We start from the raw sequence: 16,869 nt of genomic DNA, 5'->3' as shown, positions 1-16,869 counted from the left end.
GTGTACTAAGTTTCAAGTTGATTGAACTTCAACTTCATCAAAAACTACCTCGACCAAAAACTTTAACCTGAACGGGACAGACAGACAAACCAATGGACACGAACCAACAGACGGACAGACACACAGACCAGAAAACATAATGCCCATAAAAGGGGCAAAAAAAAAAAAGAAATTAAAACCAGTGTTGGCTCCTTTACAAAAAAGCAGTAGGTATACAAAATGTAAAAATCCTAAAGTATCACACTGAGAGCATGTAAAAAAATTGTAAAAACATTGTTGGTTTAAAGGATTTTTTTTATAAGGGAGTCAAGGCTTGATTTTACAATTGAAATTTTTTGAATGTATTTGGGAGCTTGTCAATTTCTTGCCTTTTAATGTTTCGATTCTGTTTGGAATGTATTTTAGTGTTTGGCAAATCTAAAAATAATGTTTATGGTTTTTATATCTGTCACCTCTGAAATTTATTACACAAGCAAACTATATATATGTAAACTTTTCTAAACTGAAACATGGGTGAAACTAAAATTGGCATGCTTTATCAATCAAATTACTATTTCAAAATCTTTTGTGATTCACATGATTTATGTGACAATATCAGATGCTAGCCATATATTTCTTCCGTAAACTATGTTTAAGGAAGTAGACCTCTCTTGCCAGCTGGCATGCTGTTAAACTTTATGTACAGTTTTTATACTTACAGGTCATATACATAATTTGAATGTTTTCAACCTATTCCTCTGAAAATATTGCAATTACTCATTCATTCTATTGAAAAAGTTATTCCATAACAGGAAGCCAGAAATTTGGCCATATCCAATAGTTATTTGGCTAGTCTTGATTAATTGATTGTTATATGCTGCCAAATATTTCATGCATATTATGTAAATCCTTTAATAAATCAGCGAAGAAAGTTTTATTAAACCATTTCTATCAGACCAGCTATTGCTTTTCAAAAATAAGTATTTGAGAGACAGACCTAATCATGAGAACTTTTACTTTAAAAAAGAAATCCTTGAAATCAGCTAGGTCAAGGTCAGGTGAACCCTGTATGACGGACAAAAACACTTTACAAATATTCCAACCATGACATATAGTTGATTTTTGCTATAGTCTGAAACAGACATCACCACAAAACTACAGTTACAGTTACCAATGAACCATGAAAATGAGATCAGGGTGCAACAACTCCTCTAAATTGGCATACATTCACATATATCATACAGTACTCTTCATTATAAACATATGTACTAAGTTACAAATTGATGAGACCACATTCTAGCTTTATACAAGTTTTTTCAGTTGTTGCCATAGGCAAAACATAAGCATACCCCATCTTGCATTCTAAATAATGAGTGGCAAGCCAGATTAATTTTAATAGTACAGATACCTTAGTGAAGGAAGGAGCTTGCAATTGGCACACATTTTAGGGTGAACCAGAAAAGCATTGAAAAATGTAAGCCCTCAATTTGAGGGAGTATATATAAAACAGTTAAAATTGCAGCAATTTTGGGATAATTATAAATTCCCCATTTCAGTTCTCAATTTTATCGCCAGTAAATTATTTAGATTTTAATGTAATGATGAGAAAAAGGGCTTTGTCATCTTTAAAATAAAATCTAACAAATAAAGAACGATGTAATCATGACTTAATATTTCTTAGCTGAAGCAAGAACACAATATCATATGTAGCTTATATTCAGTCACAAAGACTTCGCAATCTTTATTAAAGCTTGACACTTGTAGAAATATTTGTAGATTGAGAAAGGAAATACCTGAACACAATGTAGCACATGACAGGTATACAAGAGATCACATGACAGGTATATAACAGATCAAACACTACAATAGATTGACATAGCAATTGCATTCCTATCATCCTGACCTATCTCAGACATTCTGACATATAGTACATACATTTATACTTGTTTACCTGTCGTTAACCTGTAAACAACTAAATAGATCCATTTATCTCTGTTTGACACAAGACAAGATCATTTGTAACTGAGTAAGATATAAAAGCTACCCTTTTAAAATATTTCTTGGTCCATGATAAGTGTTTTAGGTATATCAAGAGATCAATTTCTGAGAGACAAGAGTTACATGAACTAATATTTGCTTACTTTGTTTAATTCCTGTTATTTGATATCTTGAAAATTTGTTTTACAAGTTTTTTTTAATGAATTGTTCAATAATAACCTTATTTGTATAAATTGTCAACAAATGTGTGACTCACTGCTTTATATTGACAAAATTGTAATGCATTGGTGAGAAAATGTTACAATTTAACATAATTCATTCATGTAATATTCTGTATGCAGTAAATAAGTTTATTCAAACAAGAATGTGTCCATAGTACACGGATGCCCCACTCGCAGTATCATTTTCCATGTTCAGTGGACCATGAAATTGGGGTCAAAATTTTAATTTGGCATTTAAATTAGAAAGATCATATCATAGGGAACATCTGTACTTAGTTCAAGTTGATTGCACTTCAACTTCATCAAAAACTACCTTGACCAAAAACTTTAACCTGAACTTCGCACTATCATTTTCTATGTTCAGTGGACCGTGATATTAGAGTCAAAACTTTAATTTGGCACTAAAATTAGAAAGATCATATCATGGGGAACATGTGTACTAAGTTTCAAATTGATTGCACTTAAACTTCATCAAAAACTACCTTGACCAAAAACTTTAACCTGAACTTTGCACTATCATTTTCTATGTTCAGTGGACCGTGAAATTGGGGTCAAAACTTTAATTTGGCACTGAAATTAGAAAGATCATATCATGGGGAACATGTGTACTAAGTTTAAAGTTGATTGCACTTCAACTTCATCAAAAACTACCTTGACCAAAAACTTTAACCTGAATCTGGATGAACGGACACAGACGGAAGAACGGACGGACGAACGTACAGACCAGAAAACATAATGCCCTCTACTATCGTAGGTGGGGCATACAAATCATTTCACAGATATCTAGGTGTGACAAATATACTTGCATCTGTAAATCGTTACTTCCTCCTATCACCTTATAAATAACTATATAACTATGATCTCTCCACCCTTACTAATGTAAGTACTGAACATTACTATCACTATACGGTTGTAGTAACCCCTTGTTAAAAAGATGAAAGACTTGGGAAGTTAATTATCTGTGACCACAAAACATAGGTGGCTATACATTATGTAAACTATGCATGCTAGAACCTGGCTTCTGATAGACAGAAAATCAGGTGTGAATTGTAAACTTATTTACACTCAATTTCCTCCTGTATCTGCTGATTCTAACACAGACATAATATTACTACAACACCCCTTTCATTCATCTTCATTTAAATATCTTTTACAATATTGCTATTATAATACTTCATATTCAAGGCCACATCTGATGAGAATGAATGATTGAAACATCAACTGCTGTGTGTATAAATAATGATTGAATATTTAATCTGTCTATCATTGTCTATTTCTATCTCACAAATCTATTACCTTGAACTACAAAAGTTGTAGTCCTAGCAGTGAGTGGTTGTTTACAACATGCATATGATCAGGATGGTATATACTCAGGGGCGGATCCAGCAATCAATTTTAAAATGGGGAAGGGGGGGGGGGCAACCCAGGAGGAAAAAAAGGAGGGGGGGTTCAACTTTATGTCCCCATTCAAATACATTGGTTTTCCAAAGCAAAAAACAAGGGGGTGGGTGTTTCAAACCCCCTAACCCTCCCCCTGGATTCACCACTGATAATCTAAATTTAAAGTAAAGCTTACTTTACAGATTGATAATGCAAAACAAAAGTTATCTCTCAGATGATTTTTACCATTGTAAAAGGCTAGATGGTAACTACTAATCATTCTTGTCTCCTTTTACAGTTGTCTCATATTCCAGATTTCCATATTCGTCTTTTTAAACTAAGAAACTAAGATCATATACCATGAAATAATTTTTATTTTATTTAAACCAAATTTGGCAATGCTTTTTTTAGCATACTTCAACTCAAGTATACTTAACCATCACATCCTCATCTGAACTTAACCTACTTCACACAATAGTATACATTCCAAACATTACTATAGGTACCAACTTGAAGATTCTTCTGACACTATCAATTCTTATATCTTATACTCGTATTTCATTCATAAAATTCTATTCCATATATGGACAAAATATAAGTACACTTATCCTTACAACATTATCGCATAAGTAATTTAAAAGAGAGTAAATATTTTATACTTAAAACAGCGATTAATTCAAAATTTCAATTTAGGTAGCAAACATCATGTTTATGCAGAATGACTTCTAAATAGGGTTAAACACTAAGAAGCACTTGTAAAACATGATGTCACCTGAGAGAAACAATGGAATCACCCAGGTATGGGAACAGATAGTACGGAAGTTAACAACATATTTGCTATAAGTAGGACTCTTCTTAAAATCTGACGTAAATAACTCCTCCACTCTCTGGCTAAAGTGTTAATTCCTGGGAAATAAAAGTATAAATAGCAGAAAAATCTCCCAGAAAAACATGTGAATGCATAGGTAAATATTTATGTGATAAGGACTTACAACACTATAAATAATTACTCCTCATAGAAGTCTGCATTACCTCAAAATACATAACTCAAGGTAAGTTTCTTATATTTCAAGTTAATTTTTGTAATTAATTTTCATGATAATTAAAATTTTCAAATACATGAAATAATGCTCTTTTTATAATTGTGATTTTCTACCATTGATATCCAGTATGATAATGCAATGTTTTATTATGAAGGATTTTCAATTTTGATTTTACTTGAAAAATTGTGCATTGTAGTAAAAATTTGGTGCCTGCATATTTTATTGTAAAAATTTCAGCTAAACCATTAAACAGGAATGCGGCCTTTTCTTTTTAAGTTTAGAGGGTATACTTGAAATGTAATAAAAATGTTTGTAAAAATAGATAACTGTATACATATTGAATTACTGTCTTAAATAATTTAAACAAAAAGGAAGACATTTAGATAATCTTTTGTTTATTTGCTTGCTATCAAAAGTAATTTTTTGCCATGTTGAATTATTTTTAACATAAAAAGACAAATAATCATCACAGCAAGGAGCTGGCTACGATTACCTTTTACAGATAAAAGTATTCTAACGTTACATAATCTCCTTTGTAAATTGTCGAAAGGTAAATTTATATTCCTTTGAAAGTGCTATACATGTTACCTTACAGAGCATACTGAATTATACTTCTCACGATATGAGTGCACAACAAAAATGTTTACTTTTTTACAATCTATATCTATAAAAATCCCTCTTTTCATATAAATCATATTAATAGCAGTCAAAACCAACTAAATCTAACTTTATTGGCCATGGGAAAAAGTTTTAGTAGTAAAATATGACATGTCAAATGTTTGACTCAGTATCAAAGCAAGCAGTCTAGATCCAATACCTGGAGTCAGACGAAGGGTCAGACAGCATATTCACATCTACAATAAAAAGCTTTTCAAAATCAAAAGATGACATTACTTCTAGCTGTAGTATAATTGAAAAGAGATTAATTCAGCCAGAAGTTATGAGTTCTGAGGGGTCTACAAAACTAGAGGCTCTAAAAACAGTCTGTGCTGCTCACCTAGGTTTGTGTGCAATTTCACCAATGGGCACTCTACAGAAATTTGTAGACAAAAATATTATTCATGATTAAATATCTTCTATACTTATTGTCCTTAACACAATAAGGGTAAAATGTTATAGGACACATTATTTAATCTTGATACCACAATATTGAGCATTGCCAAGTTTGATTATTTTGGCCGTGTAGTTTCAGAGGATATGATCTTTGCAAAAGTTAGGATGACAGATGACAAATGGCTTTTTGGGCCAGGTGAGCTAGAAAAAGAGGGTTACTTCTATATGCCTTTTAAAAATGAATAAAACTCTCAAAATGAATAACTTTGACTCTTGTGAGAGAAGGAAGCACAATAGTTTTAAAATTTTCATAAATGATAATGTGCAATATTTGATGTAGGGTTATGGGTAAGTCTTATAGACCACCAAAACAACACTATAAACCTTCTAGAATGTACTACTGTATGCTAGATCATGAATCAGTTAATGAATAAGACTATCAGGTTTCATAGTATATACTATAAAATTACTTCTGTTGATGAAGATGTATTGTGATGACATACAGTGTAGGTGGGGTATATATTATAGACACCCAATGATTCATATAATAATATCAAACAACGTGAATTACAAGAACACAGTAAATACACGTCAATTACTAGAGTGATACATGTATACTGGAATTTACATTTCTCCTATACAAGTAAGACTCTTTCTCATTTCAGCCTGTAATACATATGTATATGACAGATTCATTCTTAGGGCTTATTATGAAGAAAAAAATAAGGATAAAAACACATACAAAAAACCCAAAATCAGAGGTTCCAAGGAGCCTGTAATTACTTTCCTAGAATCTATCCAATAAGTCAGATTATGTGCTTCACAGTGACCTATAGTTGTTAATTTCTGGGTTATTTAGGCTCTTGTGGAGAGTTGTCTCATTGGCAATCATACCACATCTTCTATTTTTTTTTCTTCATATAGTAAAGAATTCTCTCATGTTGATGAAAGTTTGGTGACCTATAGTTATCATCCACATCATTTGGACTAGTGGAAAGATGTCTCATTGGCAATCATACCAAATCTTCTTTATATCAAACTATGCAATTGTAAAAAAAATAGTCTGGTGGAATGTGATTTCTATTTAAAATTAATAAGTTAACTAAATGCTGTTGATATCAATGACATTCACCTATTCATCCTGTTGGAAATCAAACAGGCAGCATTAGATTTATGTTACCTGCTACTACTTGAGTATGATAATGTAAGGCTGTTAATAAAGCATTAAATATCCTTTCTTAAATGGTACTTATTTTGTTAAACTTGAAAAAACAACCTTGTCTGTAATCTGTGTATATTTATTTATCAAATATACAATGAAAAAATCCCAGGAAAACAGCCAATTTTAAAATAAAATATATTAAGGCTTACATTTACTATGTCAGCGGCCACTTATAATAATTATGCCAGCCACTTTTGGATGATAAGTGACTTCATTAATATAATCATGAAACTAAACACCTCAAAAAAATCATAATTGCCATATTTGGTTCCAGTAGGCCAAGTTGTTACCTAGGACCTTTTCTCCATGCCTTGATCTATTCAGATATACTGTTATGCAGTTGGATGCCACATGTTATAATGATAAGATTATCAAAATAGTTGAAACCAATTTACCAATTTGTACGGGATTTCTACTGAAGCATTGTTGGCATATTTTCCAATTGTAAGTTACAGGGATCAACAAGAGAATTTTAAATGATTAATTGTAAAGGTCCGCCATAAACTTAACAACCCAAATCCATTATCTGGCAGAAATTAAGTTTTATAAATTGTTGTATATCTTACATTACACATAATTACAAACAGTAAATTGAAAATAATCTTAAACAGATTGTAAATAATGTGTTTGTAATCTACTTTTAAAAATTGTTTACATGGTGCAAAACTTTCCTTGGAAGTAGTGAAGATTGAAGAGGCCTTTCACTCACTTTGATACAAGTTAAATTTATGAATGAAGTATTTTATTTTGAAATGTAGGTATTTTTATATTAGTGACTACCTTTATGATGTACTAGAAGGATTAAACAGAAAATGAGACTGTAAATAAAAAGATTAATCTTTCTTATCGCATGTTAAAAAGGTATATCACAGGATGCTTAGTGAAAGGTGAGGTTCAGAAATAACTTAATCTTGGCAGAACATGAAAGAAACTGTTCTTTGATATTGCAAAAATTTAAAGTTTAATGTTTGGTACAAGTAAAATAATTGTTTTAAACCAGTGTGTAGTGTTACTTCATTTTCATGTTTAACAAATTCACAGTTATCGTGTAAATCAATACCTCTAATGAAATGTTATATCTAAACAAATGTCTTGTCACCTAAGAGGACAATATTCCAAATGAATGTTCATGAGAAAACATTGAATGCACATGTGCATGGTGTTGCAGACATGTAATACCTGATAATAACTAATTACAATGTGAAAATTTATCCTTTTGGTTTAGAAGTCTACACTGAATTTACATAACAAATTTTGTTAATTTCTTCTCCTTGATTTATCATTAATCAGTCAGACTAATATGGTTTGCATTTGCAAATATTTACAAATTACAGCAGGTGTTCAATTCATACAAATGCTGAAAGATGGATCATTTCATTCTGTCATATAGATATAAGAAGATGTGGTATGAGTGCGAATGAGATAACTCTCGATCCAAGTCACAATTTGTAAAAGTAAACCATTATAGCTTAAAGTACAGTCTTCAACATGGAGCATTGGCTTACACCAAATAGTAAGCTATAAGGGCCCTATATGTTTTCAATTTATATGAAAACAAATCAAGATTATTGTATTATAAGTATGCCAACCTGATTCATCAACACCATATTTACACTTTGGTTTGTGTACTTCATGAAAACAGGTTTTCCTTTTGACAAATTCCAAGTTTCAATTCTCAATTTAAGTTATGTTGTTAAAAACACAAGAATGTGTCCATAGTTAATGAATCCCTCATTCGCACTATCACTATCTATGTTCAGTGGACAGTGAAATTGGGGTCAAAACTCTAATTTGGCATTAAAAAGAGAAAGATCATATAGAGAACATGTGTACTAAGTTTCAAGTTGATTGGGCTTCAACTTCATCAAAAACCACCTTAACCAAAAACTTTAACCTAAAGTGGGACAGACGGATGGACGAAGGGAAAACAGACCAAAAGACCCACAGACTGAAGAACATAATGTCTATAGATGGGGCAGAACAAAAAGTTGTATTAATTTGAAAAGTAATTTTGCATTAACTTAAATTTCTTGTGTTTTGTGGAAATGTGCATCTCTTTCCAGACCAGAAGTGCATAAAAGAAATTATGAGAGAGAGTTTATAGACACATTCTTTAAACATTCATAGACCTTAAAATATTTATAAACAAGAATGTGTCCCAAGTACACTGATGCCTCATCCGCACTATCATTTCCTATGTTCAGTGGACCGTGAAAATGGTATAAAAACTCTTATTTGGCAGTAAAATTAAAAAGATCATACCATAAAAAACATGCTTAATAAGTTTCAAGTGGATTGGACTTCAACTTCATCAAAAACTACCTCGACCAAAAACTTTCACCTGAAGCCGGACAGACGAACGAACGGATGGACAGACTAATGGATGAACGAACAGACGAACACACAGACCAGAAAACATAATGCCCATAAATGGGGCATAATAAAAAAAAGATTAAGAAAAGCAATGACAAAACTAAAGATGTCTTTTTCTTTTTTTTTCAGAGACATAATCTTTAACCATGGAATTGGCTTATTTTTATGGAGTATTGACATTTTTGTTTACATTGCGGCATTATGCAAATGCATGTTCTTGCTTTCCAACACATACCCAGAACCATTACTGCAGAGCTGATTTTGGTAAGTGTGTCGGTTAAGTGATTTACCAATTTAAATCTAATTTGTTTTTTTAATTTTTTGAAGTTAGGAACATGAGTTTATTTCATTTAAATTTTCAAACAGATGTTCAACAATTTCCAACAAAGTAGAGATAAATACTATGATTATATCTAAACAAATTGTTGTTCTCTCAAGTTAATACAGTAATTTATCGTTTTAATGACAAACTGAATTAATGACTTCCCCTTATTTGTTAAAATACTTATGTGTATACATTTATACAATATTTTATCATTTTGACCACATTTTTTGTTTGAAACTGGAATGCCCATGTAAATCATTATCATTCTGCGAGTTCTCTTGACCAGTTAAAATAAAAATTATAAGTAATGCACAAGGCGTATAATTGGCCATGATCATGAGTAAGAGGGGAAAATGGTTCATAAAGTCAACTAGGCAATAAAACTACTCATTTTTCTGATTTTTTGTTTAATTAAAAGATGTCATTGCTTGCTTAACATCCAGTGACAAGGATTTTGAAATGCATATTTAGAAAAAAAAAGATCATCTTCAACAACATATCAAATAAATAAGTTTTGCAAAAGTAGGTGTAGCTTGAAAATTTGAAAAACCACTAAATTACCAACATTCACCCTTAATAGTGTAACATCACAACATAGAAATTCACACTATAGAATATCAATTGAAATGGCCATATGAAAACAAAGAAGTGAAGATGCACAGAACGAATAAATACAGGTTTGTATTTGGAAACTAAACAAATTCTTACATCTGTATGGTTGTAAAATTAGTGGGACAAATTCCATAATTTAAACTAGGAATCAAAATACATGTAGCAGCCAAAACATTCAGATCAGCATAGCATTCCTGAAGCACCTGTATTTATAACAATAGCAAATATAATTTGATTGCACTTCATGCAAGCTTCAAATAATGCCAAGTATTACTATTATACTAATTACATAATTAATCAACACAGAAAATAACTGTCTACGAAAATAAAATAGGATGCCAGCTTTTAACTAAGATTGTCAGTGTTCTGAAAGAAACCACTACAATTATATTATGTTTGTCATATTATAGGCTGCAAGCAAATTATCTATTGTAAGAATACTTTGCATTTTTGCAAAATAAATGTTTGTTTTTGCAGTTTCACTGATTGCTTTCTGTTTGTTTTGCAGTGGATTGTTCATTTATCACTCAAAAAATAGATAAAGCAAAAGATAAACGGTACACAATTATGTTTTTCTATCAAACTGCAACAACTATATAATTATCTAATTCTACCACTTGTCAATGTTTGATTTAAATCAGATATAATCATCTTTGCAGAAAGTAGGCTCACAGAACACAGGACAACATTTATCCAACCAAATATTGTCGTTTATCAATATATTTGTACATGTATTTTCAGTAATTGTCGCCACAGTGAAAAATGTAGAAGAAATATACAATAACCCATTCAAACAGACCAATAAAATACCAGAAGGTCCAGTTTATCCATTTCCTATCAGAAGAAAGTTCAAGGCTAGAATTCATAGGTCATTTAAGGTAATCTACAGGCAACATTTATAAAATTTTTGACTACATAAAAGCACATTTTATGACAAGCACCTAAGGTAATAGTATACCACATCAGAAAAGAGATCTGAAATATCACAGGATTCAAACAAGTTTCTTCTATGATTTTTAATGTAATAAGATCAACTTCAAAAGAAACAACTGTTTCTTCTGCTGATTTCTTATGGAAATATTCTAACCTATTTAACATGTGACAATATGACCAGTTGTATATAACCACATCAAAATAGAGAAAAACCTTTAGTTTTCACTCCCTAATCCACATTACAGATTTGTCTAAATTATAATTAAATTTTCATGAAGACTTTGATGTTCTGTAACCTTTCAGTTTACTACAGCGATAAAAGGAGATTTGGGGTACAAATCAAAAAGACAGCAATGATGCAAAAAAAAAAGAGGGGGGGGGGGATTTTCTTCTATTTGTTTTAGATGAAATTTTGAATTATGAACATAAAATAAAACATGTAAGCAACCAGCTTGTTTCTTGCTTTTCATTAATGTATATTCTTACGGCTCATTATTCTATTATAGAAGGATGGAAATGACACATCAAGAGACATTATAATAAATACTCCAGGTTCTGATGCTGCATGTGGCGTACAGTTAGACAAAAATAAGAAGTATATTATTGGTGGTAAGAGAAATATTTTAACTTATGTCTTAAATTCTCTACACAAAGTCATTTTGGGATTTATAAATTTGAAATTGCACAAGACAGATGAGCAGGGAGGATATGAGAAAATATCTCACACACATATTTATAGTTATTTCAAACAAAAAGAAAATGAGAAAAACAGTTATTGGTTATCTTTCATCACTTATAGACAAAGGAGGATAACTCAATTGTGTATTTAAGACAGGAATTCAGATGTTCAACTTGTTTTCTCACCAAAATAGTTTATAGTTATCTTCAGAACTGATGGACAAAGAAAGATAACTCAATTTTGTTTATAAGACATTAATTAGTAAATGGATGTGCTTAAACATGCTGAGTTTATTTTTAATTTTTTTTTAACTATTCTGTTCCTTTGTTTTTTATATGTGTTAAAAATTTTATTTCATTCTTATTGCATTCATTGTTTTAATGTTTAACACCTTTTTTAACTGCACGCTATATAAATATTGTAAATAATAAATTAATACATGTAACAATAATAATTAATTCAGATTTCCATCTTGTTTTCCTCAGGCTATAAAGTTGAAGGAGATTACTGGATTAATCTATGTGGCTGGGTACAGGAATATAAAACACTCAACAGACAGCAAATAAAAGGACTCAAATTTTTCTATGGAAAAAATTGTCAGTGTAAGGTAGGTCTTTTCTTTAATGAAAAGTATGAAATTCAAATTTTGTCAGAAAAACATTTAAAAATCCTATTGTGCATTTTTTTCGACAGAATTTTCATGAACATACCTATTGTCTTTGCCAATTCATTCTTATATTAGATATTTATTTACCCAATAAAATTTACAATATCCAATATATTTGTTTGCCCAACATCCAAAATAACAGAAGACAAAAAGATTATACATGTACTTAATTTATAGGAGGTGCCGCTGGGGTTCTCTTACCCCACCCTTTTCATATAATTGAGATTTTCAAAAAAATATACCTTTTCATATATTGCGAAGGTAAAAATGTTACCTTTTCCCATGTTTTCCATTGTTGTTTGCATTTCATGATGTGTGTACCGGTGTAATGTAAAAGTTGAATACCAAAATGCCAAAAGAGAGAAAACTGGTCGATAAAAACAAGGAATACAAAGAAAAAAACCCAGATGAAAAGTTACGGGAACTTTATAGGCCTTAACAAATATTTCTGATAGTTTTCCTGACCTATTCACATATTTTCAGCAGCACGTCCTATCAACTTGTATATAGGAAGTAGCCTCCCACCTCCCACAAAAAAGACTGCTAATCACAAAAGTCATCAATACATCGATTTCATAGCTTAATACTGAATACAAAATACTGTTGATATTGTCTTTTCCAGGTCTCATGGTGTAATGGTAACTTCTGTAATTCAGGATATGGAAGTTCTAACAAAAAAACATGTAAATGGGAACCACGATGGAGTAATGATTGCTATATAAGATATGGAGTCTGTAGTGAAAACCGTTCTGATGGCTCATGTTCTTGGAAGAAAAATAGGAAATTCAAAACATGTCTCCAGACAAATGATGAAGTATTTCCATGGAAACAAAGGAAACCATCGAACGAAGCAGAAGTTTTTTCCCCATCTGTACATGAACATGAACATAGTCCTGGTTATATGCCTTAATGTTTCCGTCAGTAAATGTGTAACAAACCAAAAGACAAGAAAACTAATGTCAACAAGTTTTGTATCGTAAATAGGGCATAATATCAGACAGACGATATTTTTTTATATAATAATGTGATATGTAGTATGTATGAACTGCTAGACAGATTTCTGTTTGATATGACAAGAATGTTGAACTATGTTACTTCTTAGTGACATTTCTACAAGACTAGAAATCTCACTGATCAATGACTTTTTCATATTGAAGAAACATACAGCCTATAGTCAGACATTGAAAACACTCTAACTTGTATTTTTTCATGTGTGTATATTTTCGCTATATATGCAGTTAGCACTGAAGTTGAACATTTTCCTCTGTGGGTATTTTTCTGCATTATATGCTTTTATGGGAATCTTGAATAATAGTGAATCAAAATAACAAATAAAACATTCTAACTTCTATTTCTATGTGTAAACTGATAAAAATCATTCTGTAAATTTGTTTCATTTAATTTAGCATCCAAACATCACTGATTGGCACACTGACAGACAGATGTACTGACAGACTTACTTAGTAGCATTTAGTTATAATCAAAGGGGCACTAGCTGTCAAATCTATGTTCACTGATTTGACCAAAGCTCTTATATTTTTGATATAACCATGAATAACATTAATCCTAATTTTAAAGTCATAAAAAACAATTAACAGGGCATTGGATCGATAAAATGTTTCAAGTGCATTTTAGTCTTGACACTATCTAATTAACTATAGAGTTGACCTCCGAACACCATCTCATAGATAGTGCCCCCTTAAGAGTAGAGGAAAAAGTTAAAGTATTAAGATTGATGAATTCATGAGTTCAATAGAACATGTCTTACAATTTTGCATGATTTTCTCAAGATTTGTTATGTTTTGATATTTTCTTGTTATTGTACATTATTGTAAATACACTTATTATAGGCAGCTAACTCATTCAAAGGGAAGTAACTAATAAATGTATTTTTTTCATTTTTATAAAACCTTTAAATTTCTAACTTTACATACAAATTTGTAATGAAGAAGAAATATCAGAAAAAACTAGCAGAAAACTAAGTTATTAATTTGATTAATTTCCTTCATTAACAGAAAAGAGTAGTCATACATTTTTTGGCTTCTAACTTTCTGAAAACATTATGATAGAACCAATAACACAACCAAATGAAATGCTGTAATTTTGTGTTTTATATGTGTTGTTGTTATGAATCAATTTTCTGTAATATTTACCTTTGAACTGGTCTAAAGATAACAGATATCAGTGCAAAGGATTTGTATATTAATCTTTTGATAGTCAAAGAAAAGAAAACTCTATAGGACAACAACCTATCAGTAACATATATATATCTTAACATATCAAATTCACACATTGTTCATCTATGTATGATACATTGTAGATAGTTCTTTTGTGATTTTTTTCAATAAAAATGTTAATCAAAACTTATGCGAGTGCAATTTGTTTTACCTAAGCTGAACATTCTTACCAATAAAATGTTGACATTTTGATTAACAATTTTCAAAAAATTTTGATGATTTTGAGATTTGGTATTTCACAATAGGGACTAAGTCAGAGTTCAGGCAAATTTCCGAAAGTCACACACTGAATGGAGTAATTACTTAGATCAATTCACTTCAAACTTTAAATTATTGTTGGTTTTGGTTAAAGTTATTTTCTCTTAAACTTTGAAGACTTTCCAATATAAAAACTCTCCTTCCATTTTCAAAGACTTTATTTATTATCAAAATGTTTAACCTACATTTTCTTCATTTAGTCACAGGAAACACCATATCTAAATTTGAAAAGTTTTCATCAAAGGGTTTTTCAAGTTATTGCACAGACAGTACTCTGACACTTTACACTACTCAAAGGTCTACAACTCAACAAAGATAAAGGCTAATACAAATGATATCTTCAAAGCGTTTTCAAATCATTGCAAAGACACAGTTTGGCAGCTGCCTGTTGTACATCACCAAACTAATAAGCAATATTTTCCTTTGGAAGTATGCTTTAAAATGGAAGTAATTTGTCTAAGTATAACAATTTTGTTGACTTAAGTCAGATATGATGATGACAAAGAACTGTTTATGAATACAATATTATTCAAGTGCCAGAATAAATATGAGTAATAGTGAGTAATAGTGCACAATCTTGCATTGAATGTATTAATAAAGTACTTTATCATTCTTATGTCCTGTTTCTAGTTAACAAACAGACTTTCCAAACATATTATGTCATATCATTGGTGAAAATCTCTGAAGAAGATGAAACATTATTGAAGTTTTCTCTCTGAGACAAAAATGATTAAATGTTTGTTGATATTGGTCTACAGTCACATGACTTGTGCCATAATAACACTGATGACTTTATACTTTGTCTTCATTTGTTCCGTCTGCAACATCCTGCACAGAAAACAGCCCAAACATTGATTTTATAAGTACTACTTGTTAAATCTAGTTTTATACAGGTATATAAATATTTTGATTATGAAGGATTATAAATACATTAAAAAGGATTTTATGTTTATATATAAACCAACTTGTCCCATAATAATTTTTTCAATCCTAGTCTGCTCTAACCATGTTGCAAGTTGATCACAACTTTGAAAAATGTCACTGTTTAAACCTACACTTTCATAATATTTTATGTTTCAGAGGAGTTGCAATGACACACTGTTGCAGTAGAATATTAAGGCAAATATGTTCAAAGGGGCTTAACTCCTAGAAGAAAAATTGAATGATGATATGCACATCTACTTAGTATGTCCTTATTATCTACCAAGTTTCATGAAATTCTGTTGTGTGGTTTCAGAGGAGTGAAGATGACAAACTGTTACAGTAGTATATCAAGGCATATAAGTTCAAAGGGGCATAACTGACGAACTGAGGGAACGGACAGGTCAAAACATTATACCCTCTGCAACTTTGTTGCGTGAGGTATAAGTTAATCACCAGATTCCTAAACTAATCGGGCAAACATCTACCTTTTAAAAAAAGAAAGAGTCTTGAATTTTATGGCTTAATTTATACAATTATACACAAACAGTCTGTCAGGATAGTGTACAGCTCTTAACACCTGAAGAAACTCTTAAACATCAATGTAAAAGACAAGGATTTGTGGAAATAAATGTTGAGACTTATTTTCTGACCCTCCTCATCCAAATGTTTATTTCCTATTTTTTACCTCCATATGATAGCCAAACTGTTCTGAGGGACTAATGGTTCAAGGATAAAGAGAAATCATCAACACTTATTTAACAAAAGAATGAGGAAAAATGATGAAGAATTAGAATTATGTCACTTAACCTTTATACCAAGACAAAGTTAAAGGACAAAGGTAAATTACTGACACTTATTTGACATTTATACAGATCTTTAGGGAAATCAGATATCACATAGGAATAAGAAATTGGATCCTTTCAGTATCTTAATTGTCTCCCAACCAAATGGCTGTGTGTTTGTTT

At 30.8% G+C, this 16,869-nt stretch overlaps 2 protein-coding genes across 6 annotated transcripts in view; one reads left to right on the top strand and one right to left on the bottom strand.

Annotated features, from left to right (window-relative positions):
• LOC143048153 (synapsin-like) overlaps positions 1 to 16,869 on the bottom strand; it is a 104,569-nt gene that overhangs the window by 30,412 nt on the left and 57,288 nt on the right. The window lies entirely within an intron of this gene.
• LOC143048175 (tissue inhibitor of metalloproteinase-like) lies at positions 4,385 to 14,852 on the top strand. Of its 4 annotated transcripts, none has more exons than XM_076221700.1 (6): positions 4,385 to 4,543; positions 9,399 to 9,533; positions 10,948 to 11,084; positions 11,646 to 11,748; positions 12,304 to 12,425; positions 13,108 to 14,852. In XM_076221700.1, exons 2-6 carry the CDS (start codon positions 9,416 to 9,418, stop codon positions 13,393 to 13,395), a joined length of 768 nt encoding a protein of 255 aa, XP_076077815.1. In that variant the 5' UTR covers positions 4,385 to 4,543; positions 9,399 to 9,415; the 3' UTR covers positions 13,396 to 14,852. The 4 variants fall into 4 exon arrangements, with proteins under 4 accessions (XP_076077815.1, XP_076077822.1, XP_076077830.1 ...); XM_076221707.1 differs by having other exon boundaries at positions 4,402 to 4,630; XM_076221715.1 differs by lacking the exon at positions 4,385 to 4,543 and adding an exon at positions 6,192 to 6,317.

This window comes from Mytilus galloprovincialis, chromosome 1, assembly GCF_965363235.1.
Source record: "Mytilus galloprovincialis chromosome 1, xbMytGall1.hap1.1, whole genome shotgun sequence".
Lineage (NCBI taxonomy): Eukaryota > Metazoa > Mollusca > Bivalvia > Mytilida > Mytilidae > Mytilus > Mytilus galloprovincialis.
The sequence above is the reverse complement of the archived record's forward strand: the minus strand, read 5'-3'. Positions and strand labels throughout refer to the sequence as shown.